This window comes from Perissodus microlepis, chromosome 23, assembly GCF_051167445.1.
Source record: "Perissodus microlepis isolate ML-2025 ecotype Zambia chromosome 23, ASM5116744v1, whole genome shotgun sequence".
In the NCBI taxonomy this organism is placed as follows: Eukaryota; Metazoa; Chordata; class Actinopteri; order Cichliformes; family Cichlidae; genus Perissodus; species Perissodus microlepis.
Genome location: NC_140482.1, coordinates 31,399,784 through 31,426,600, shown reverse-complemented (window position 1 = coordinate 31,426,600; position 26,817 = coordinate 31,399,784). Strand labels below are relative to the sequence as shown.

The following is a 26,817-nucleotide window of genomic DNA, read 5'->3' as shown; positions in this document are numbered from 1 at the left end:
ACCATGAGACAGAGGTACGTGTGCTCTGCTACTGCTATAGTCAGGAAAGGGCAGAGACATTTCTGTAGAGAACCTTGGTTTAACATCACGAAAGGAGACTGAAACGCCCGCGTTCTTGATAAAAGGGATTTCATGCTCAACACTCCACCTGCACAGTGTGCCATGTTATGACTGATGGTGTGTTGTTTCATCATATTGCTGCGAAACACCTTTCATTACGGCTGTAATAGAAACGCGGAAAGGCCAACAATAATTATATGGTGTTAAAGCAAAGTAAACTGCTTTGGATATCAGAGAATAAATTAAGTCTCTAATTTATGCTTCTTGCCATAATACCAAAATGACCAAAGGGCGAGGAGCGACCCAACATCTGCATCCAGAAAAGCAGTTTACAGTGACATACAGTTACATGTGAAAGTTTAGTTACCCACTGAAACGGACAAGCTTTGTTTGAGTACAGACACTGACGTGATAAATGAAAAGAGATCTAAAGACGTGACGGAAACCTCAGGTAATCCTAGCTGATATGCTTTCTCTTTATTCACTGAAAAGAAGTGAGCGTGATGCTGGAGTTTGACTATATATATATATATATATATATATATATATATATATATATATATATATATATATATATATATACACCCTAGCATGATGGCTGATGGAGTTGTTCTGATAGTTCATGCAAATCTGAACTTGCACTAAGTGAGCGAACATAAAAAGGCTGTGGCTGAATGACAACATTTTTCATTTTGCTGTTGCTGTGACCTCTGTTTAATTCACCTATGAGAATACCTTTGACTGTTCATTCATCCTGCATTGATTGTTAAAAAAAGACAGAATGATTACATGGATCTGTTTTTGAACTGACTGCACCTTGAGTTCTGATTGCCTCCTTGAATTAATTAACAGTTGTGTTGCCTCTGCAGGACAGCGGGTGTTACTTACTGAATACTGATGGTGTTAAAATCCCACGTTAGAGCATATGGCTACCAGTTAACAGAGCTGGCCCCAGGCTAAATGTCCGGATCACCTTGAGAATGATTGCCATTCCAAGGCTGGAAAACCAACAATTTCAGATTGTCATCTGTTAGGCTAATATTTGGTGTAGGCTGTACTCTGGAGATTCAATTCCGCTGTCAAACATTTGCCTAGAACACTTTAACACCATTGGTCCCAAATTCTCCTAAACTTTCTCTCAGAAGCTCTAAGGGTATGTTCATCATAATCGTCTCTTTAAAATCGCAAAAAATGTAACCAGACCTACCCTTGAGCATTGAGTGTTTTAGTAGATATTGCGTGCATTTGTAAGGACGACACCAGTCTATAGCTGTGTGACATTTTCTTAGCTTTAGTGTCGAGTTGAGCTTCCAATTCTGGTGGCGCTCAGTGCTTCGTTGGTTTGCTCTGCTTTTTGGATGTAGGTCTGTGTTGATCCACGTTCACCACCACCCTCCACACTCATCCAAAAGCACTCAAAAGCAGAATTATAGCCCTGTTCTGTTTTTAATCTGTCCACTAAAACGTCATTTATACCAATATTGTTTCTTACTCTTACAGCATTCAGAGCAAGGGCAGAAAATATTGCTAGAGATTTAAGTGCCGCAGAAATAGAGAGTGTTCAAAAAAGCTCCTGACCCAGTTTTAGTTTGAAAACTCCAGGACTGCAGTTTGTTCTGCGCAGGCAGAAATCGAGACTTTTAGAAGGGATTACACAGACACTAATGTTTGCTTCCAGACTGGTTTTTATTGTAATCCGTACTCCTTGTTTTGCTGAGTGTTTCTTTTCTCATCTCCTGTCCTCTGTCTGCCTCTCTGTTGTGTGGTGCGAGTTTATTGTTGCTACCTCCCCTACTTTATTTCTTAGAAGCTTAGATCCTTGTGGCTTTCAGTGTTTTTACCTCCCTGCTTTGTTCTCTTTTTCACCCTTGTCAATGTCTGAGTTCACCTGAGGCGTGTAGTGAAGCAGGATTTGGGTCAGAGTAACAACAGTTTTAACCCTTGGTTTTCAGTTTTCTTTCTGGGATACATCATAAAATAAGCTTTGCGGCCTGCTTTTGGAATTACCTGTTGCACTGTGTGCTTAGTTAAGCTTAAAAATATCTTAGATTTCCTTCTTTTGACACATCAGCCTCCAGTTAGTTGTCAGTAAAGGAATTAGTATGAATTACTACATCTCACAGCTCTAAATAGTTCATCGATAGTAGTCAGTACACATTTTATTTAGTCATACAAATCCTGTAAAACAAATTAAACTTAAAAATCAAAAACCTAAAATAAATGATAAATGTCAGAAAGACTTCATATATTCAGGGGACTTTAATGCTCACATGCACGACTGGAGAGAGACTTTCATGCAGGAATATTTTCCAGCTTTTCACCAACGATTCAAATTACGTGCTACTCTTCTGAGCAGAGAAGACACTATTAATATTGTTTATGATAGATAACCTCTTTAAGTCAAAGAGCGCTCCAGTTATTCACTATGTCTAAATTGCCAAGCATCTTAATAAGGTGGTTGGATCCAAAGCTGATTTCAAATGCTTCCTACTCACAGTGAGATGTCTGCCCCACTAACAGTTCACGGCATGCACTCTGCCTGCAGTTCTGACATACTGATCACAAGCAAGAGTCACTGCACTACACTCTGTGTCTGAGCCTTCACTTTTTAATTATCTTTCTTCATCTAGCCCAATATGAGCATTGTTGTCCATTGTTTTGTTTTTTTTGTGTGTTAAATCCCCACATTTCATGCTTTGGTACACATGTAGACTGAAACAAAAGCCAGCCATGCTAACTGCTTGTGGAGAAATATTTCTTTAATATCAGTGGTGGCTGTTGTGATTCCTTTTTATCTTTGAATTGTGTCCTTGCTGAAAGTTAAATTGTCAGTCTGTCAAAATGAAATTGAAAGCCTGTCCAGTCAAAGCCAGCTGTTCACATAGTTTGAAAAATTGCATCACTGTTATTTGCCAAGTGCAACAAAATGGAAAGAACTGGATGGACTGTTTGTCTGCAGTATCTGCCACACACTGTGAAATATACATGAATAATTAAGATGGATACAGATACTGTACAACTAATCTGCAGGGATTTTACATGCAAACACAGCAGCATTCTGGTATCTATAAACTGGATTCTCAGGATTTTGGACAGTACACTCAACAATTAATATAATTTGATGTACTGTAAATACTTTATGTCTCTGTTAGTTGATCTGCTTTTCAACTATTTATGTCACATTTGAGTGCATCATTCAGTCCATTTTACCATATTAACATGAAAATAATACGCACACTTACCTTCATTCATTCACTTAATTCTTTTGCAAAACTGCACCAATATCTAAGGTTTGCATAGTGGATTAAAAAGTCACTCATATTAGAGAAAATGCTCTTACTGTGGACATTATATAATAGGTCAAATAGCATTTATTTAGGATTTACACTGATAATTTCCTCTGTTAATGTGTGCTTTGGGTCAAGAGTCTGTTTGCACACAGATGATATTTGAACAGAGTATAGCGTCCAGTAAAGATGGAAATATCTGACTTTAGCAGTGTGAAGAAGGATGGGTAGCAAGTAGCATGAGTAAAGTGAGTATAAAATTAATCCAGTTAATTAAAAAAAGTGAGCACTGCTGAAAGCAAGGATTAGATAAATGTTAAAGCAGCATGTCATCCTGCCATTATAATGATATTTCACACATTACATATATTGTTTGATTGTTTGGCACTTCAAAGGTGCAGCATGTCTCAAAAGACACACACACACACACACACACACACACACACACACATACACACACACACACACACACACACACACAGAGAAGACAAAAGAGCTAATCTGTGAAGTCTCAAGTTTGAGAATATGTTGAGTTTAGTTTTATTTCCTTCTTCTCTCTCTGGAAAAATAATTGTGTTAATCAGAAAGTTTGGAAGTACTCCCCTGGATGATCTGGATCAACATCTCACACTGAAAGAAAAAAAAAAGGCAATTTGTACATCCATTAATTTGATTAAAAAAATAACAATGAGGGGTCTAGACACTCTGTCGTTCCCAGATTCCCTCATGGCCACACACTCCTGCACTCAGTGGGAGCAGATGTATAAAGGCCCTCCCGGGTCCATAGGGATCTGATTTATTAAAGTGATGAGGTGCTGATTAGAGACACTGGTGGTCAAGAGACTTTCAGTATGATTAAAAACGAAGCTACGCAGAGTCAAATAAAAGAGCGAAGGGTCAGGTGAACATCAGCGATGGTGAGACATTGTGTCAGCCAGCTCACCAGTTGGCTTATATGCATGTAAAATGTGGTTATCTCGACTCATCTCAGTGCTTTGAATTAAAGCATTGTTTACTTCAAACACACATTCAACCCTTCTGCAAACAAGTTGATACTAACTGCGCACAGCAAACATTTTGTACAAGCCCAAAATCCTGAAAGGTGACAAACAGTGTTTTCCAAGCTTGGATCCATGAGTCACACAGATTAATTATTAATCACAAGTAATTCCTAAGCCATAAAAAGTAATATGAGGAAACCATTTCCAGTGGAGTGGAACAGGAAATGAACAGTTGGATGTGATTCTATCTTTCTAACATTTCAGTATTAAATCTATCAGCAAACATGATGGTAATCAATGCGAAATACTGGCTCTAGAGTCACTGGAGGCCAGTTCTGTTGTTATTAAGGAAGCTGACAAAGGCTGTCTAAAATGTATTCAGGATAAGGATTATTCTATGTGGGAAACTCAAACACAAGAACAAGTGTTACATTCCCCTGTTTTGCTCCCTCCAGCCAGTAATTCAGCTCACGGTAAGAGCCAAAGTAGCACAGTTATATAACAACAAAATCTTTCAGTTAAAAAGGAAACACATTATAGGGTTATGACTTCCTTCTTGTGTTACTTTATTTCTACTGTATGATTCATAAATCTCCTGAATCGTGTGGGTGCAAGTCTGATCAGATCACAGAACATATTTATACCATTTTAAAATCCTATTTCACATAAACATGAACCAAAAGTTTTCGACACTGGCTGCTGACACACTGTGTCTTTGTGCCCAGAGTATTTGGATGACATTTTTGACCTTTGGATGCATTCACTGGCTGCATGTAAGGTTTCTGAGCACTGAATAATTGCTATCCAAAGACACGACAAAAATCTGTTTTTTCACTCTGTTGTGTAGGCATGCCTTATTAACCAAGTTAGCACACTTGACATACCTTTTAGGTTAAGTCCCATCTTATCAGTTTCCATGGAAAAGGGACTTCTAGTGACTAAATAGTAACCACTTGAACTGTTTTTTGCCTGAAATCCAGGGACTATGCAGCTTTGAAAAGCTTAAAGAGATAAAATGAGAAATGTAGCTGGTGTTCAGCCTTTGACAAAGACAGATAGTGGCAGATGGAAGAGAATATCTGTAGTTCCATTAATGGGAACATTTTCCCAATAACTCTTCTAAAACAAACTTTTAGGAGACTCATACAGATCTAAAATAATTTACTTTATTTATCATAGATAGAATTTTATTTCAAACATGTAAATCTAACTGAAAAAAAAAAACAACAGAAAAGAAAAACTTAAAAACATCAAGTTTTCATGAATATCTCTTTGTCTACACAATGTTTATGCTCGAAAAGGAGTAGGATGAAGTTTACACTTTTGCATCATCATCATCATCTAAGAAAGGAATAAAAATCCAGAAGACACTGTATGATCTCATAAAAAGTTGGTGCCTATCTGGCAATAATATTGCATACTGTGCTGTTCAGTTGTTAAGAACATATTGTGGATGGTCACATTTCTAAGTAACTAAAGGGTAGCATGACGTGTCATAGGACTGAGGATAATAAAGAGTCAGGCTGTGTTTGCTGCTCTTTTAAAAGGTCAGGAATTTAGGCTTTAGACTTATATGTGCATATGTGCACATGCCACTGGATTCTTTGAATAACTTGCTGTTTTTTTTTTTGGAACTCACTACTATAGTGCTGAAACCCAAGTTCTCATATCAGAATGGGAGGAACATGCAGGAGATTTCAAGGTTATAGGACTTTAATTATTAATAATTTCCTGTCAAGTCGAACTGTGGGTTATTTGTGGAAATATGTAAATATGTTTCATTTGATATGCTAATATTATTACCCTGGCTCTCGAGCAAAGGCCTTAAAATTAAAGTGGTGTGATTAGCTTGCCTGGCTACTCGACCGTGAAAGATCCTAATCAGCCGAGAAAGAGTGAGGCAAAGGAGATGAACCCCACAGCTAAATGTCCTCGACTCAGAACCTTCCCTGCTTCCTTTTCATAAGCATGTATAACATTCTGGCCAGCCCCAAGGACTCCCATGAAACCACGATGGCTAACAAACAAATAAACAAACAATTATATATATATCTATATATCTATATAGATATGTATAACCACACCCACAAATTCATAAGAATTATGAGAAAACAATACACATCACAATCAAATGTTGGTGGAGAGTCTGATCAGGAGTCTGTTCTCTGATTTATTGCTGCCTGTAAAAATGAAAAGCAGTAAGTGGCTGAAAGCTAGCATATACAAGGAGCACAGCTAGGCCAGATACTGTGCCATCTGACCATGTTTGAAGGCAAAGTGTTTATTGCTGCTCTGAAAAGCCACGCTTAAAGTCAGGCTGAAAAAGACAGCTGCCATAGCAACAGGAAAGATCCTATAATCATTCAAATATGCGATTAAAAGTGTGCAATTTCACACAATCTTTGGTAAAACCCCCCCCCAAAAAAACATTCAGGTTGTCACAACCAGTTGACAAATTTTAGTTTAAGCTTAGTTTAGAATGGATTTCAAAACTGTTTTGATGGATTGCCACAAAGTTGGCATTCCCCTCATGCTGAATCCAGTCTGCAGACACGCACACAGAAAGCTATGCCTTCATCGTTCATGTAATATGTTCAGTGTCAGGTGAACAAGCTGGAGTAATTCCAGATAGTTGTCAGCTGACTGAAGATTTAGTCAGGTGATGACATTCTCTCAAGAGCTTCAAGTAATATCATGAATGTTGTAAATTAATCTCAAAAGAGGGATTTCTGTTATCAAATGTCCGTGTGTGTGTGTGTGTGTGTGTGTATTAATGGAAACCATATTTTTTTTCTTTTACGAATCCATTCAGATGGTGACCAGAGTGTTGGATGGAGAGGATCATTTAATCCCAGAATTCAATCTCCGGCCGCTCCTTCAAATAAAGTCTAGCCGACCTCGGAAAATGTCATCTTGAACAGGTCAGCCCTAAATGCTAGGTGAAATGGCAGCAAGCTTAAGAACACCTTTCAATTTTTGTTAGGTTGACAATGACAAAACAGAAGGTGGGCGAGTGCCACAGACACCAACTGGAACCTGGCTTCAACAAGTAAATAAATCAACATGTCAAGTCTGACTAATGAGATAACAGGTCATCTGCCTCACCTTTGTCCCAGTTTTCCGTCTCCCTCTGTGTGAACCATGTCACTACTGACATCCACCCCACAACACTCTTTTTTCAGCCAGATGTGTCAACAGAGATGTTGTACCACATGTTTTCACTTTTTAATAATTAAAGCTTGGAAATACAGAAAAATGAGTACACAGTATATTCAAACCACTGATTTTGTTGTGTTATTTTAATATTTTTCTTTACTTTACAATGTTTAATTCTTGAATAAATCCAAACTACTGCAATCAACTCTTCGGAGAAAACATGCTTTGAAAATCCTTTAACATTTCAAAAATCGTTCATTATGATCAAAACTATACGCGCAATCACGGCTCTATTCACCACATTTTTTGACATTCTCAAACAGCAATTTCCACTGGCATTTCATCAAAGTCAAGGCATACACAGAAAAAGAAATTTCAGTAGGGATTCAAATCCAAACACTGATATAAAACAGTATCACAAGTAGAAAAAAAAAGCATACAGGCTACATAAGTATTAAAGACAAAATGGGAATGATTAAAACCCAATTTCCCTTTGTGTAAACAACAGCCCCTGATAACCCTCTGCTCTACCATTAGGAGTAGGATAATTTGAAAATTTTGCTTCCCTTCTTTCTTACATACCATCAGCGTGTGGCTGTAACCTGGCAGAGCAATGGGGATTCAAGGTCACCGTAGCGATGTGACCAGTAATTGGATCTACATGAAAATGACCAATTTTGTCTTCCTGACTGCTGTTGAGAGACATGGACTCCAAAGTGGATTGTTCTTGGTCTACTGCCATCTTCTCCATCAGTGCGGTCAAATCTTCCAATCCCGGGTCTTCTGGGTAATGCCGCTGAAGAGGCTCTGATTCATCCTCGGTGAAGAATGGGGATTCAGTGACATGGAGTACGCGGGAAGCCTGAAGGTTCTGCAGGGACCGTGACTGGACTGTAGGAGAATAAGACGTAGAGTAAAACAAGTATTATAGTCAGGTCTTATTATTGTGTTGTTCTAGGCATGCACTGAGGTAGGCAAGTGTACATTTTCACGTCTGCGTGCTCTCATAAGTTTGTGACGATTCAAAATTCAAATCTAAACACATTAAAGACTTCTGTAACAGAGCCCCGAGCAGTCGGGGAAGGCACAAGATGATTGCTTTTTTTCAGTTCCGTCAAACCACTTAGGTTAAGAAATTATACCTCGCTGCTTTGCAAACACTAATCTCGTCTCCTATTAAACTGAAAGAAATACATCATAGTCGGTATCTGCAAACACATTCAACATTAAACTGACATTCAATACTAAACTAATAATTAATGGTAAGCAATCAGATCAAGTGCTGCTTCACAGAGCAGAGCTTAATAACTGCAGTGACAATAAATGGCCTTGGTCCTCTCTGCCTTCCGACTAACTTTAAGTAGACGGCAAATCCTCAGAACAGTAGAGGCGACTGTGGAGCTCAGCAGGTGAGAACCGTTCCAGCAGCGTGTGAGAATGTAGTTCTAGCAAACTCCGCAGCTGTGACATATAGCTGCTGGATTAGTTGGCAGGCAGCCACACAAAGCTGTTTGGTGCTGAAGGTTACTCACTTCTGACTGGAGTGAAGTCTCCTTGGCTGACTTTGGAGTCAGATAAGGGCTTGAGGCTTGGGAACAGTATTAGGGAGAAGGACAGCACGAGCACCTGAGAATATGATAAAAAAGGAGTGTTAGATAAAGTACGGGGGGGGGGGGTTTCTACATCTTTTTTTTTTTTTGAAGGAATTTAGTTATATTTACAGATTAAAAGTTACACTTTAAAAGTTCCCTCAACTCATTGTGCCTCTAGTGTTGAACTTTATTCCAGTGTCGTGATTAGAGGCAGTAGCTTCTCTTTAAGCCACTGTATGTCTCCCTTGCTGTGTTACCCAGTGTGCACCAGTCTAAATTGGCTTTTCTTAATGGCTCATCCAGCAGCAGTAATTTTTGGTGTTTGGGCATTAGGAAACTGAATTCTTTCATGAAGAGCCACATGTGTCAGTGACAATTTATCTTATCACAGAGGATGTCTGTACCAGTACACATGTCCCAGTCTGGGCTGGCTTATTAGATGTATTCATGACCAGGGCCTGCAGCCTGCGCAGCTGTTCCATTAGTGACCTGTAGGGAGGAATGGGGAAAAGAAAATACAAAGAGAAGACGTGATAAGAGGATTAAAAAAGGTTTGAGGAGAACAGGAAAGCAGGGAAAAATGCCAAAGGTAGTTATTTTGCTAAGATGAAATGTCATAACAAACATTAACCTGAGATCACAGAATGATTAATTAAAAACAGAGATCGATTTTTTGTCTCCGATCACTCACATGTTGCATTTCTCCAGCTGGGACACTTTTCTCTGTAGCTCTTGGTTGTGTGCACTGCAAGCAACCATCCTAAAGGGGGATACATGAGGGCAAGAAAGGAGAGAAAAAAACAAGTTCAAAGAATATAATTTTTTCTCTCTTTTAGGTTTTCATCAAAATCGGTTTAAGGCTCCGTCTGTTATTCATGAATTGATCTGAAGGAGTACGGGGAATGTTGAATGCTCCGATTTACAAATTGTCTCTATAATGCGTTACTCCAAAATATTTTGCAGTGCACACTCTTAAACAGTTTTCTGCTCAGAAGCTGACATTAAAAACCCAAAAGTGTGGATTTTTTTCCATTAAGTTTCTTTCTCTGAAATACATTAACCTGTAACAAGAGTACAGGGCTGCCCGGAGGGTACAACGGCAAAATAATCAAGGAACTTATTTATGCTTTGAAAAATGATTATCAGTTTCTAAGACTGTTATTATCGGTAAGAATTGCAGTTAAAATGCTAAAACATTCCAACCCACTCTAAATTTGAATATTACCTGCTTTCCAGCCCATCGATGTACTCCTTTTTCTTCTTTCTGCTCTCCTGGGCCGACTGCTTGTTGCGAATTTTTCGGCGTATTTTCTTCAGAATCCTTTCTTCATACTGACAAAGGAAGGAACATTACTGTTTTGAGCCTCTGTATGATAAATTCTAGGTGCTGGAAACTGTTCTCATTGTTTGGGTATTGATAGCCGTTTACCTTTGTGAGAGGCAGCTGGGTGGGCAGAGTGACTCCCTCCTTTGCTAAAAGCTTCTTCTCATCTTCATTGAGAACCAGCTCTTGAATGGACTTTTGGGATGGCTGTGGGGTCTGGTGGGAAAATACAAATTCAAATTTTTAAAACACCACCACTAATAAATTTTCTCTCTGGCCACCTCTTTCACTCTGCGCTCAATGAACCTCACAGGAAACAGTTAAATTGGTGCAGACCATCAAGGCAACTTCATCAGTCTCATTTCATGGCTTCTGAAAAGTAATTATGGTGTGAAAACCCAAGTTGCATTCTGCTACTCTCTCCTTCATCTTACTAAACTAGGCTGAGAAGATTGATCAATACCCGGAGTGAACTGAAATCCACTTAAGTTTCAGAAGCTCTAACGTATTATTCTGGTCATGGTGATCTTTACTTGATAATCTAATTTCTTTTTGTGTGAGTGTGTGAAATGAGAATATCTGATATGTTGACCTAATAAACTTTCTCTTCACAAAATGCTATTTAGTAATGCCACATAATATAAAATTCTTCACACATTAAGAAGGTATTTTATCTCCAAAATTTTGTATGAATGAATGAAAGTTATGGGAAGGTTTAAAAAAATCATCTTCGGTAGAATACTAATAAAAATCTTTTGTTTCTTCCTTCTTTCCGGCTCAGAAAACAACCCTCAGTTGCTGCACATTCAGCAAAGCTTCCCACAAACAAGAGTAAAAATAGAAATTTCATTTGCAATTCCAAAGGCCTTACCCCTTGCTGAATTCATGAGATCAGGGACTGTAGTAATCCACTTGTTTGTTTTTTTTGTTGTTTTTTTTTTTACCAAAGTACGAATGCACACTCACACACAAAAGGTAAACAACAGGTCTCTTAAGTCAAGAAAGCAATGAAAGATCCACAAACATGCATTAGACACACTCTCCCCCAACCCTCAACCATCCCCTCCTTCTCTATCAGGGAGCAACAGGATACTTACTGGCTCAGACGTGCCCGACAATAGCAGATCTTTGACAGTTAGGGGGAAGCTAGAGGAAAGCTGTGATGTATGCACATCAGAAGGATGTGTAATCCTCATCTTGCCCATTGGAAAGCCGAGCTTCCAGCCACCTGCACACACAGGAGCAACGATAGTGCACATGCAAATAAAGACTAAGGAGACGTGCTCGTCTCGCTGGATTCTGACCAGCAATTCTGGAGCCCGATTGTGAAATACTGATAACTCTGCAAGGCGCTGAGCATGTTGACTTTCTTTTGTCTGTATCGATAATGTCTGTGTCTTAGCATTTGACTGTTTCTGTATACAGTCACAAATAATCCATGATATCCTACGCTATTCTTTAAACTGGGATTCATATTCAGGAACAAAAACTTTCAAACACTGAGTGCCATTATCATTCCTTTCCCACAAGGGCTGGATTTAGTATAATGTCATTAGAATGAAATGCTAATATTATCAGAGCTTGGTTATCTAAAAATGTGCAAAATGTAGATAACCGATGGCAATTTTTCAAGCAAATGAGAATATTTTCTCCTTTCATCTCTGCTATAATAAAGCTAATTGCTTAGTATTAGGGATATCATAAGAATTTGTCATTTGAAGATATAACTTGGGACTTAATTTCCACAGTTTGATGAAAAACACCAGAGAACATAATGTTTCGTTTAATCAATAATCATGAAAAGATATTACGAATTAGAACCCAGTATGTAATGTGTCCCAATGTGAATGTTTTACTTTTTGGATATGTGCGACTTACTGAAGTCAGCGGGGACATTGGCTTCCAGGGCCGCCTTGGTTAGTGGTCTTGTACAAAAGAAATGGGAGTCCCCGGGTGGGCTTTCAGGGCGCTGAGGACTGTCCATCTGGTCTGATGGAGGGTCCTCACTGATCCCACTGTCACTGGGAGATGGTGACCAGAGCGGAGAGGCTGACACAGAATCACCGCCACGCAGGAGCACATTGAGAAAGTCATCGTTTGGCTGTTCGGGTGGCTGCAACATCTGCTGGGTGAAAACATCAAGTGGAACGATTATTCTCTATGTGTGAGGTAACAACATGCAGAGAACACCGACAAGGAAGTGGGAGAAAGAAGACATATAACAGTCTCACACACATTTGGGTCCTGGATTGGCCAAGTGTGTTGTCCTGGTTCTTCGTGACGGAGAATACCATTATTTTGATCAAATAGCCAGTCAAGCAGCTCAAGGCCATCACAACCCTGAAGACAGATCATGACGTTAAATAGCAACATATAAGAGAAAACAACACAGCAGTAAAGATTTCAGATACTATGAACATCTGTTTCACTGCCAACAATTCACCAACCCACACAAGTCAGTGTGATTTTTTTTAAAAACATTAATATTTTTAAATTGTTGGTTTAAGAATATACACTAAATACAGGTTTTCAGTTTTCTCTCAAGCGTGAACTTTGCTCTCCAGGTCTTGAAGGCTTCCTCTGCAGCTTTGTCTTAAATCTGTAAACTACGATACAATGGAAATACTAAAATGTTTACCTGATCCGGGTAATGCTCCATAATTTTCCTGCTTGAGTGGCACACCAAAGAAGCTGTCAAAACAACTGCAACCCAAACAAAATATCTAATTTACTCTGAGGTCTCCGTTTCTGAAGAGTCTGCTCTTAATCTCTCAGCTCTTCTGGGGTCCAAAGTGTAAACTCCAACTCAACACACCCAGCTGACTAGATTGCTTTGTCCTTATTGGCTCTTAGAGGATATATTAGTAATCTTATTGGTAGTTAAGAGTACACAGCTACCTAGATAGAAGACCGGGATAGAAGAAATGAAGTCACCAGTTAGATGTGAACATCAGAAAGGGCAAAGTCTCCTGTTTTCTTTTCTCTTATTTTTTTTTGATAGTTTGTTGACACAGGGATAGTTGTGACCTTTAGCACATATTCAAAACACAATGATCAAACAAAAGCTCGATTCTTTGTCAAATTCAGCCAAAAACTCTGGTTTTGAGGAACTTTATGTTAATTTATCTGATCATTTCACAGATGTGCATCCTACAGTTGTGTCTCAAATCATGTGATTAATCATGAAAAGTTACAGTTTTATTGACTGACAGAATAAACAAAACATGTTCTTTGTATTTGTGGTTTAAGGCATTTCTGGGAAAATTTAATTTGAAAGTTGAACAAAACATTTATATACGTTAAATCAGTAGCACTTTCTATTACAACTCAGTAAAAAGGGGTAATAGTAGGGTGGCAAGGTTATCAGAATCAGAATCAGAATACTTTATTGATCCCTGGGGGAAATTATTTTTTTGTTACAGTGCTCCATTATAAACCAACATAAACCAACATTAAGACAAGACAGACAATACGCTAACTAAGAATAGTACAATATATACATATATATATATACATAAGTCACTCATTAATAAATAGCTGGAAAAGAAACGTGTAGTTGTAGCAGTAACCAGTGTGTTAAGTGGATGCGTTGTACAGGGAGATGGCCACAGGCAGGAAAGATTTCCTGTGTCGTTCAATGGTGCTTTTCGGTAATCTCAGTCTCTCACTGAACGAGCTCCTGTGACTGACCAGCATGTCATGGAGTGGGTGGGAGGTGTTATCCAACATTGTCTTTATCTTGGACAGCATCCGCCTCTCCGACACCACCTTGAGGGAGTCCAGCTCCATCCCCACAACATTACTGGCCTTATGGATTAGTTTATTAAGTCTGTTGGCATCTGCTACCCTCAGCCTGCTCCCCCAGCATGCAACAGCATAGAGGATCGCACTGGCCACAACAGACTCATAGAAAATCTTGAGCATTTTCTGGCAGATGTTGAAGGACCTCAGTCGCCTCAAAAAATAGAGACGACTCTGGCCCTTCCTGTAAAGTGCTGTGGTGTTTTTAGCCCAGTCCAGTTTATTGTCAATGTGTACTCCAAGGTATTTATAGTCCTCCACAATGTCAACACTGACCCCCTGGATTGAAACAGGGGTCAAGTGTTTCCTGGTCTTCCTGAAGTCCACGATCAGTTCCTTGGTCTTTGCCACGTTGAGCTGCAGATGATTCTGCTCACACCACGTGACAAAGGAGTCGACCACAGCCCGGTACTCTGTCTCATCATCCCTGCTGATGCATCCAACCACTGCAGAGTCATCAGAAAACTTCTGAAGATGGCAGGTCTCTGTGCAGTGGCTGAAGTCTGTGGTGTAGAGGGTGAAGAGGAAGGGGGAGAGGACAGTCCCCTGTGGTGCCCCTGTGTTGCTGATTACCTTGTCAGACACACACTGTGGGAGACGTACATATTGTGGTCTTCCTGTCAGGTAATCAACAATCCAGGACACCAGAGAAGCATCCACCTGCATCGCTGCTAACTTATCACCCAGGAGGGTCGGCCTGATGGTATTGAAAGCACTAGAAAAGTCAAAAAACATGACCCTCACAGTGCTCGCCGGCTGGTCCAGATGGGTGTAATGTGGTAATTTCTAAGTTATTACTATGCAATTACCAAAGTAATAACTATGTAATATATAAGTAATATCACAGTAGCAACAGTGGTTAAAGTTGAGTAATATTACCCTGAAATTTATGTACTAGGATAATAAAAGCCTAAAAACTTTGTTTAACAATGTGGAAATACAACTCGGTAATAAAGTGGTAATAATTCAATTTGTTTCAATTCAGTTTTATTTATATAGTGCCAACAACAGTCGTCTGAAGGTGCTTTATATTGTACAAAAGATCCTACAATAATAGATACAGAGAAAAACCCAACAATCATATGACCCCCTATGAGCAAGCACTTTGGCGACAGTGGGGAGGAAAACTTAACTGTCAGAAAACCGTAACTGTATACTTTAGCAAAAAGGAAAGTTTTAAGCCTAATCTTAAAAGCAGAGATAGTGTCTGTCTCCTGAATCCAAACGGGAAGCTGGTTCCACAAAAAAGGGGCCTGAAAACTAAAGGCTCTCCCTCCCATTCTACTTTTAAATACTCTAGGAACAACAAGTAGGCCTGCAGTGCGAGAGCAAAGTGCTCTAATAGGGTGATATGGTACTATAAGGTCATTAAGATAAGATGGGGCTGGATTATTTAAGACCTTGTATGTGAGGAGCAGGATTTTGAATTCAATTCTGGATTTAACAGGGAAGAAACAAGGTTATTAATATGCTATTAAATAGAAACAGACAGTTTTGCATTTTGCAGCTCTGTTTCATGCTTATGACACAGAAACTACCACAGTTATTGAAATTACCACATTATTACCCTATTATTTCCCCCTTGTTATCCAACTATTACCTATTTATTACCAAGCTGTAATAGAAAGTTCTACCTTTAAATCTTCTAAATAAAATTTTCTGTGGCCACAGATGTGTCCCAGCACACACACTCCTTGTTCTGAGTTATGTATTTCTTTTATTACTTCACACTGTACAATGTAATGTTTCGGGCGTCGCCCGGTGTAGCCTTAGCAGCATCGCCTGCTGTTCACCATACTGCTCCTCTTTGGTCACAGCACCGTACTGCATAAATAAGAGAGACAGAATTACAAAATATGCACCAGCTGTGCCATCTGGACGTTCCTAGCACTGCCACCTGAACTCTTCACTCTTCACATCCTTCTGCAGCTGAGGTACAACCACACCCCATACAGTTTCTGTAAAACTATTTCTGTATACCTCTGCACATACAGCACTCTATGTTTTCATGTACTGGCATCTACCAAACCAGAATTAGTCGGTGCAGCTATCAATGTTCAAAGTCACAAGGTTGTACTTTGACACAGAGCTTGCACTTGAAGTTGCATTTGTTTGCAGGTAATAGATGTTGCATTTTTAGTGGATTGTCATATAGTTGGATACAGTTAGACTTTCAGGTTTGGAATTGATAGCATCCTCTCCTTTTTTTCCACCAATTACCACAATAGCTGAATGACTGGTACACTTGTTAGAGCTGAGCGCTTGCAGACATTTCCCTCTGATATCTCTGACTGTGGCTCAGAAGGTTGTTTGATCTCTTGCTGCTCAAGTATGAGTCACTTGCCCGACACTAAATCCTGAGTTTCCCCCAATGCATCCATCAGAGTGTGAATGTGTGCTTGAATGTTATATATGTTATATATATTTGTATGTAAAAGTGTTTGTATGAATGTGTGAATGAGATATGTTGTATAAAGTTGTCATGGTCTGGCTGGCAGACCGTGGGAGTGTAGGGAAGGAGGACCCAGGCGCGGTGCTCTGTGTGCGAACAGTGCGTTTATTTACAGTGTGTGGTACAAAACAACAATAAATCCCCGTGTTTTCCCCAGACTCCCGTGTCGTGTCCTCCTGTGCTCTCTGCTCCCGTGTCTGCACTCCCAGTGCTCGCTGCTCTTCAGGCCTTCCACGCTCCTCCTGCGGGAAACAATAGCGGCAGCTGTCAGGACACTAAACAATGGCAGGCATGCACTTAACGACAAAACCTAAACTGGATGACTAACGTGGAGTCTCAAGCAATGATCCCGCGTCGGTGGGAGCTCCAAGACTCTCCTAAGTAGCTCCCCCGACGAGGCCTGATCAGCAGCAGGTGTGTGGCTTCGGGTGTGGCCAGACCGTCAGCAGGGCCACACCCACCAGGCCTGAAGGCGCCCGCCGAAACACATATACACACACACACGCAAACAGGGAGAAAGACAGCAACACCAAATATACATACAATAATAATAATATAATTCATAACTGCTCAGGGATCCCTCACAAAAGTGCTTTGAGTGCTCAAATTGAGTAGAAAAGAGTTATCTAAGAACCAGCCCATTTAACATCCAATATGCCTCTTGGGTTCTCAAACAAACAATAGAGTCCCAAGTATTTTAAGCCCCCAGTCGAAGGACAACCTCCAACAGGCCAATCTCAGTAGTCTTCGTAAACGGAGAAGTTCAATTGTCTTTTTTCTTTACTCATGCACTCAAAACGACCATGACCTGCATGATTAAGAACATAAATAAGCATATTTTAGATTGTTTCGCTTACCAGTTTCAAATTTGGAAGATTTCTACCATTCAGAGTTTACTTTTCAATTCAGTTTTATTTATACAGTTTATACCGTTATTTATACAGTGCCAAATCACAAAAACAGTCTCCTCAAGGCGCTTTATATTGTAAGTAAGGTAGACCCTACAATAATACATACAGAGAAAAACCCAACAATCATATGACCCCCTATGAGAAAGCATTTTGGCGAGAGTTGGTAGGAAAAACTCCCTTTTAACAGGAAGAAACCTCTGGCAGAACCAGGCTCAGAGAGGGGCGGCCATCTGCCGTGACCGGCTGGGGTGAGAGAAGGAAGGCAGGATAGAAATCATGCTGTGGAAGAGAGCCAGAGATTAAAGACATGTCATGTCGTGTGTACTTGTGTTCTTTTTTTAATTAGAGTCATAAATAAAAAACGAATTCCTTCAGTAGGCTTATTTTAATTTTTAAAGGTATTATTCCCTAAAAGCTTCCAGTCTTAAAGCAAAGTTTTGGCATAATTTCTTTCTGCCTTTATTCATTACAGCATTGAAGTAGCTTGCATACAGCATCCCAGGAAACAAAAGTTCAACTGCAAGACACTTTAGAAGAGAAATAAACAAAAGTGTTTTAAAAAAAAAGAAAAAAAGAAAGTGCTCTAAGCTAGAACATAAATTTGACTGGTTAATGAAATTAAATTACTAGACAGGGTGGAAAGGATGTTTAAAACATGATTGCATTTGAAAATTGTGAATGAAAATGTAATTGCGTGGAAACCGTTTGCACTGTGGCTTTATTTTCTGCCTGATGTGTTTAAGGCTGTAAATTAGTTTTCACCAAAAAACCAGACCAAAAAAAAAAAAAGATAAGAACTGAATTTTACAGTTAGAACGAGGCCACGATACATTTTCAAAACTGGGAGAATAAGAAAAATACAAAACTGGTTATTTCAGTGTTTTCCAACATATTTTAAAGAAAAAGTACAAGAACAAAAAAAGACACTGACTGAAAATTATTGTGCTGTTATTCTTGGATACAGTAGGTGACTTTAGGGGTACTGCTGTCATGTTAAATGGACTGATATTGATAAGAGTTTGATATGGACTTACATACTCTTTTTTTTCTTCTACCAGCACAACAAAGCTCTTTATACAATATGTCTCATTCACCGACACTCACACTTTTTTATACACCAAAGTGCTTTATATTAAAACATCCACACACATTCATATTCTGATTAATGCACTGGAGAGCATCTTAGTGTTCAGTATCTTGCCCAGGGATACTCTGGCATGTAGACTGGAGCAGCTGGGGATCGAACTATCAACCTTCCAATTATCATACTTTATAACCTTCCAATCACTACATGGCTGCTCTGCCTGTGCAACCACTCTTATTATGTATGAGTTTTGGACCTTTAGGTGCAAAACTCAGCCCAGAAATTAAGAAAATTTATTTGGCTGATTATTTCTCTGTTGTAGCAATGCTTCTTGGAAATCTTAAACCACTGGGAAGCTTGTTGAGTTCCCAAGAAATGGCCCCACATTTGTAAGGAAAATGCATTTGTGGGCTGAGTGCACAGTTGAGGATGTGGGTTGTGCCCGTTGACCTGGGCCTATTCCAAAAAGCATGCTCAACAAACTCTGAAATTAAAAATAAATCCACAGCTCTGAGGCTTCACAGTTGCAAACAGCTGGTCAGAGTTCAATCAACTCTGAGTATGTTCACCCTGAAGTACGTGCATGAGTATAGAGACCAAGGCTCCATTAGTGGAGCTCCAACAGCATGTGTAACCATAGCAGTGTGTAAATAAAGAGCAGACTCTCAATTTAAATCCAGTGGACCCAGGAACATGAACACGTGTCAGTGTGGAGCATGACGTTCATCTTAAAAATGTGAGGACAGAAAAGAGTCCTTTGAATCAGATTGGGCCACTCTCTCATATCATTTGCCCAGCTCTAACCTGACAAATGTAGGAAACAGAAAGTGGAGATACAAATTCCAGAGAAACAGATCAGACATTTTACTGACAGACCTGTGGCACTAGTTAGTATTACAACAGACAGCAGGCAGGTCCAAGGATCATAGTTTTGAGTCATTTTATTGACTTGCATCACATCACAACACACCAACCCCTGAATCCCCGTGTTTTTAACTTGGCGGGAGTGATTAAGGATGCCGTGCAGGTGCATCCTCCCTGCGCTGCAGACCATGCCCCACCACACACCCTGAACTCACACATGCACTGACAACACAGTTTCACCCCCCAATCCAAGGACTTCCCTCAACAGATATTTGTATATTTTATATTTTTGGAATTGAGACTATTCATGTGTATATACTGCCGCAGAACTGTGAATCCCCACTCCACCCCATTTTCTTTTCCCACATGTCTGCACTGAGTAGGAGATGCTCTGACAGTAAAAGGTGATCTATTCTATTCTATTCTATTCTATTCTATAGTTTATAACTATTTTCAGCTATTTAAATTTTCGTTTCCAGTAATTATTCAGTAAGAATATTGATGTGCTGATTGGATTCAACAACCTCACATTTTTAGAAAGACTTCATTATTCTGAAGTTACTGGATAAAAATGATTCCTGAGATTTACAGAAAAACTCCCCAATTTAATCATTTATAATCTGATCTAATGTCTACCAGCACTAACGGATGATGGCACTCTTAAAACCATAGCAGAAATGTTTTACTGAGTTACTGTTATGTAACTGTTACTAACATCTAACTGGGAATTCAGTGCTTATAAAAATATAAATTTCTGCAAATGAATCCGCTCTGTTATGAGATTTCCCAGCTACTTTATGAATGAACTGTGGTGTCAGACTGCTGGTTCCGGTGCAGCAGGAGGGGAGGACTCATATACAGAGCCATTACCAATACCAATTTCACCTTAGAAAGACAACTTTCAAGTGACAATCCATGTGTCAAGATTTATGAAACTTTGTAACACATTTTAAATGATCACTAAATCACTGTGATTTTTACTTTCCAAAATAATAATGAATTTGTAAATGAGTAAATCATAATCCACAATAAAACACGCTTTTCAGCTTTTCGTGTAATCTGAAACTGTTTTTGTTATTTATAGGAGAACTTGAATGTAAATGTACCTGACATTTTTCATAGTGCATGTTTGAGGTATTTACTTTTATTTCCAAAATACAATATCATTAAAATATATTTAACACATTTAAGTGGCCTACATGCTGAACTTTGAGGATATAAACAAAATATTGATCCTATCACTCTGTTCCTCGCCACAGTCTTTGTAATCTAGCTCATGTTCTCTGTTACTCATGGAAGTTTCTGGATTTTAATTTGTGGACATTTTGAATATTAGCTCCTTTCCTTTGAGGGTTTTTAAAAAAATATATTTTATTGTCTTTGAGTCCTACTTTTAAATCTATTTCTCCTGCAAATATTGACAACTGCTAAGCAGACTTCGTTAAATTCTCAAGCTAGTTTCTACCCATTTACAATCATTGTGCTAAAGGAATGTTAGCTACATTCCACAAGCATGAAAATCAAACTATCAAACTATTTGATATATTTCACCAAACTCTCACCGTCATGTTTTCTCTAAACCACCACTATGCAAAAGTTCAAATGAAGTCAACCCCAGTAATTATCATTTTATCAGTTACTGATGTCAGCTATTGCATTTACAGATGGCAATAAGGTTGTTTGCTTCTGACATGTTGTTGGGAACAAAAGCTTTCAGCAGTAGGAAACATAAGAGCTGGCACATGAGAACATAAAGGGAGCATGCCAAATAACTAAAGAAGCAACTAATAATTAGAGAAACATAGCAACCACAGACATCAGAGGAAGGCAGAGCCTGAGTAGGTAGAAGAACAGGCTTTTATGAAGCTATAGCAACAGTGCACAAGCCTTTAAAACACAGCCAAGTCAGTGTGCTGCCTTTGATGAGTAAGATAAACTAGCTGTCTGACACAGCACAAAGTCAGAGACTTTCAGGGAGCAGTCTATTGGGATTTCATAAAAGACATATTACATAATCATTATTGCTTTGTTATCTGAGTAAGGATGGTTCCAAAGGGCAAAAACGCTAATTAACCTACAAGTTGATACAGAAAAAAATCCAACGCAGAATAAGTAGTGTACAGTAGAAAACAATTAAAGTAGGGCCTCCCTGCGTCTGCAGTTTCATATCGGCATCAGCATCCTCAGAGAGTAACAGATGAATCAAATCCTCTGACTAAACCTTCATGTATGTCTTTCATTCCTGCTGTCTGAAATAACCCGAGCAAGCATTTGAGTCTTGTTTTCAGTTTAACTGTAGTTACCCAGTCTGTGTCATCAGAGGGCTTTTGGTCGGCCCCAAAGCTCAATTTTCAGCCAGCAGATTAGAGTACGAGTCTCCTGCAGTTTACTTTTGTTTTCACTTATGCTTGTACTGTGTTAGGAAAAGATCATGATTTGACAACGTAAACCCTGTGTCTAACCTTGTATGATGAATGAACTGCCAAATGCTGATGAGTTTATGACATTTCACAGAGCAAAGTTAATTCCCCATTTGAATTCTCCACTCTTCTTTTGTTTCCCATTCCAGGAAATCTGAAAAAAAAAAAAAGGGTCAGGAGACAACATATTCCTAATTGAGAGCCACAGGGAAAAATATGGTAATGAGTCTGTGAATAACACAGTTACTGAGATATATAGACCGAGAAGACCAAATGCCAATCATTACTGTAAATGCCAGGCTGACAGGAACTGTCACACTGACCTCCCAAGTGAGAAGCATAATTAGAGATGAACATCCAGGAAAAAAAATTTCAGTTTCCCTGAAAAAAGATCACATACTGGAAGAATATGCGTGATTGAGCTGTTATACAGTACCCTGGCTCGCAGATGTGAAATGTGAGGCAGGAGCTGTTTGATTCATTCCCTGATTCCTCATGTCTGGAATTCAAAGCATCCTTTGGCAAAATTCCTTACCCCAGAATGAGTCTGATGCACCAACCTACCTATGTGTATGAACAATGGTAGATGAGGTTCTGTTTAAATGTGCGTTAACAGATGTATTCGGCACTTTGAATGTCAGAAACTGAAACTAGAGTACTTCTATGAAGTTGAGCTACAGCAAATCTTCTGCAGCAGAGCTTCTCCGGCAAGAAGTCATTAAGGTACAGAAAGGTACATAGAAAACAAATTCAATTCATTTTTAACCTGCTGCTTAACATTTCTTAAAAAACAATATTCGATATGAATGTGATTACCATACTATGGCATATTTAAGTTTAATTTCAGGTGGTGGTTAGCAGTGTCACCTGACAGTAAGAAAGTCCTGGGTTTGAATGTTTGCATGTTCTTCCCATGTCTCTTTCAGTTCTCTCCAGGTACACCTCCCACAGTCCAAAGACATCCAGTTAGTGGGATTAGAATAATTGCTGATTCTAAATTGACCACGGGTGTGAATGTGAACATGAACAGTTGCCCTATCACAGCTGGAATAGGTTCCACCTCCCCCGCTCCCCGGCCCTGAATTGGATGAGCAGAAGCTCCATCACCTCCGAGTGTGGCCCTCGTGCCCAAAACCGAGTGGTGCACAATGAACTTAAATTTACATGTTGAGCTGAAAGACAAATCTCTGTACTCATTCTGCACACCTCACCCACCTGTGTGATATCGTGGATACACATCCAGGGACATGTAATAACTCAAAATCCCACACATTCCCACACTGAATATTTCTGACATAAAATGTGGAATTACTGAATGACCTTGCTTTGTCACTCATAAGCCTCCTCATACAGGCTCAAAATGAAGGAGTTATATTCACAGTAAATGGAAAAACCTCTGTAAACAGCAGTACTTTCCACATAATTCTTTTCCATGTGTGCATGAGTGACTGCGATTTCCAGTTTGGAGAATTTTAGGCATTTTCTTACTGGCATTGGGTTATGTTGGTAAAACCATCAAATGAAGAGGAAGCAACAGTAAAAATCACTAAAAAAGTATAGAAAAAAATAAGGCATTTAAACATTAAAAAAAATTTTTTTTCATCATTTTCAAGCATTGAGGAGGAATTCATTCAAACTGATAAAAGAAACAGCTGAACTTGGTGACAGGGAGCTCCTACAGCTGTATGGCTTTCCAGATAACAGCCAGGTAAACATGTTTTGGCTGGGGTATTATTTTTCAGTATCCTTTGGATCGACACAAACACGCTGTCAAATAAAAATCTGTTATTTCTGGTAGACGCGTGCCAGTGTTGTTCTTGGTGCTTTTAATTTGCCCCTGCAGGGTCTTGAGCTGTGTACACCCAAAACACTGTGGTGCTTCTACATGGAATATTTTCTATTGTTCCTTCTTAAAACTTAACACAATCATGAAGTAGGAATTTACCCTTATTAAGTTTCCCTTTGAAGCACAGTTTACTGCGAGATTAATGTAATAATTTAGTACATATAGAAGTAAAGGGGATATTGTTTGCTCATTGACTTTTGTGTAAATGTGAAATGAATGCTTTTTGTTTTCAAAGCCATCCTCATACATACGTGACTGTGCCTGGGGTCAGGAGTTTCATCTTTTGTGCTATTTTTTCAAGCTGTATTTGTGATGCCACTTATATATCCTTAGAAATGTGTCTCTGTTAACATACCTCAGTCATATATCAGCAAAGTTAGAAAAAGTTTAATCTTTTCTTTGTGCTGCCCATACAAGCTCACTACCATTTACTTAAGCACAGAGAGCTCCAGCACAACACCAAATGAAAACAGATCATTGCTAAATGCTACCTCACTATAGCTGTTTTACAAAGCGTGCTTTGACTTTTGTTAAATTTCCTTTCATGTCAGTGCTGCTCTGAAAACATTCGCATCATAGGAGGATTTGTCTGGATTGCAGTAATCTTTCACTATAAAGAAGACATTTTTATAAAGAGAAAAATGGTTAATGATGGTTAACTTTCAACACAGCAGCAGCACTTTAGGGCATGTTCCAACTTGTCTGCATTTTTTCTGGCTGCTCCCATTTCCTCCTACAAGCTTAAGAGATGCAGGTCTGAAATGTAAAACACAAAATTACCCATGGGTATGAAAAATGGGAGTAAATGGAATTGCCTGTGAGGACAGTTTGTCCCAATGCCTGCTAATATACACTCAGATAAGCTCCATGACCCTGAGCAGGATAAATCTGAATAAAAGATGGCTGGACAGAAAAAACTCTTTGATGTTCCTATAATATTCCTAAAGACATTAAACATCAAGATTAACTAAACCTGAGGATATTTTTGTATAAAAACACAAAAGTGGTCAACAGTCCAGCAGCGGTCAACCACAATTATAATCTTTATAGCCATATTTACTCACTGCAAATCAGTGCAGCTCAACCTGTTCCAATTGGGATTTTTTGAAAATAAAAATGTAGGAAATGTGTTTAAGACTCAGTTATGTGGAGTTAAGTTTAGGAGCCAAACAACCTGAGCTTCCCAGAAATGTTATTTATGCCTCTTATTATTATTATTATTATTTTTTTTTATTTTTATTTTTTTTTTTTTACCTTATGTGGTTCAGTGGTCTGTGTGGCTGACTTATTTATGCTCAGGCAGTCTGATCAGACTTGTGAATTGGGAAGAGACTGGAAACATGGTCAGCGGGTCCAGCAGAGAGGTCTGAGTGCGGGTCACCATCAGGGGGCCCCACAGTGGTTCAGCAAAAATAAGTTCTTGATGTTAAGAGTTATTGCATTTCTTTTGTCCTTCTTGATCTCATTTGCATTGCATTGCATTGCAATATGAAAAATATGATGAAAAGTCTTCACGGGGTTAAAGGAACCACACCCACTCACAGTGACACAATAACACCCTCCACGTCACTTATTTCCCTTCATTGGGGAAGTTCTTGATAAGTGTTCCTCAAATTTTGCCTTCTCAATGTGAAAAACAGTTTACTTAATGGAAAAAACACTGGAAACATATTTTCATGTTGTATAGCTTAATACAAGATGATCCATCAACATTCTAAAAATAAAAAGACTTCTCAAATACACAACATATCATGTGTCTGCAGCAATTAAGTCCATATTTCTATTTGATGATGATGTGTATTGCTTTCTTGGTAAATGATGAAATCACAAGTTCAATAAAACACAGTGTATCCTGAAATAATTAACTTGCAGTAAAAGTAGCTTCATCTTGTGTCATAGCAAACAACAGACGCGTGTGCATGAGCAGAGAGGGCTGCCGAACAAAGAGAAAATAAGAGACAATGCTCCGATGCAATCCTTTTCGGCTCTTGTTGTTTTCTCCCTGTTAGTAAGGTCAAAGGCACTCGACATGTCTAACACAAAATCTACCCCACTGTTCACCACAGAGTGAGGTCACACAGGCTGCTAAGTTTCCAGGGACTCTGTCTGTAAATGCAGATTCATTTTAACATTTTGACAATCTTCTGCTTCCATTATTAATAACAACAATGCTATTCTTTATTGGCATCAATGTATATTTCAGCCAAGTTGTGTTAACATCTTTTTAATTAAAGGTAGCGTTAAACACCTGACTTTATGTTCACTAAACTAAATCTATATCTTTGTACAAATGAATACGTTTTTCCAACACATTAGTAGCATGAATTAAATTATTATTATTTAATTAGGGATGAGAATATCTGTTAATTTTATCTAGTCAAACAATTTTTTGATGACAATGTTCTCAGAATTTTTAAAATAAAAGTACAGGAAGCAAAATCATGGGCTCAGTGACTGGACACTATTTACTAAAATGATTGCAGTGCCATAAATATATGAATGTAAATGCGAAGACATTTTACTATTTTTCAAGATATATTACTAGCTGTTTTTAATGAAACACATAACTAATGAAACACATAATGCAGCTTTATTAAGTAATTCAAAGTATCACATATTTATACTTGAAGAGGACTTCAGTATCATTCCTCCAAAGCTCTGGAAATTTCTGTTTTCCAACTCAAAGCAGAGCTGCTTTAATTCTACTTTAATTATGTGTCAATCATCAAGGAATATAGTGTCGAGCATTGTTGAACAATGTGACTGAACAAAGACACTAAAAGCTGAAAAGCCATAGAGTCAGTTAATGAGTTTTTGGGTCACTTTTTTTAAAACCTGTCTCTCTGAAACCTAAACGCCTTTCAGTTGCTCTGAAGCAGCCTTTTATCAGTTTGGACAAACCTAACAGCACAAAAACAGCTGTAAAAGTTATAAAAATGAAACAACATTAACTGCTATTATCCTTCCACGTGGTAGCACATTTTTAGTAGTCCGAAGAAACCTTTGTAGTAGCTTAGTT

The 26,817-nt window shown here is 38.7% G+C and overlaps 1 protein-coding gene across 1 annotated transcript; it reads right to left on the bottom strand.

Annotated features, from left to right (window-relative positions):
- Positions 1–7,651: 7,651 nt before the first annotated feature.
- creb3l3a (cAMP responsive element binding protein 3-like 3a) lies at positions 7,652–13,220 on the bottom strand. Its single transcript, XM_084922266.1, has 10 exons — positions 13,059–13,220; positions 12,656–12,760; positions 12,299–12,542; positions 11,518–11,648; positions 10,526–10,636; positions 10,322–10,428; positions 9,788–9,856; positions 9,501–9,585; positions 9,037–9,130; positions 7,652–8,395 (listed from the first exon to the last, which is right to left on the bottom strand). Exons 1-10 carry the CDS (start codon positions 13,077–13,079, stop codon positions 8,079–8,081), a joined length of 1,284 nt encoding a protein of 427 aa, XP_084778392.1. The 5' UTR covers positions 13,080–13,220; the 3' UTR covers positions 7,652–8,078.
- Positions 13,221–26,817: the final 13,597 nt, after the last annotated feature.

Bases quoted from the DNA above. Each gene is read 5' to 3' on its own strand.
- creb3l3a (XM_084922266.1), bottom strand. From the start codon at position 13,079: ATGGAGCATTACCCGGATCAG. The intron at 12,761-13,058 runs GTAAACATTTTA...ATCTGTCTTCAG, and splicing joins TGGAGCATTACCCGGATCAG to GGTTGTGATGGCCTTGAGCT. The intron at 9,586-9,787 runs GTGAGTGATCGG...TCCTCCCTACAG, and splicing joins CAGCTGGAGAAATGCAACAT to GTCACTAATGGAACAGCTGC.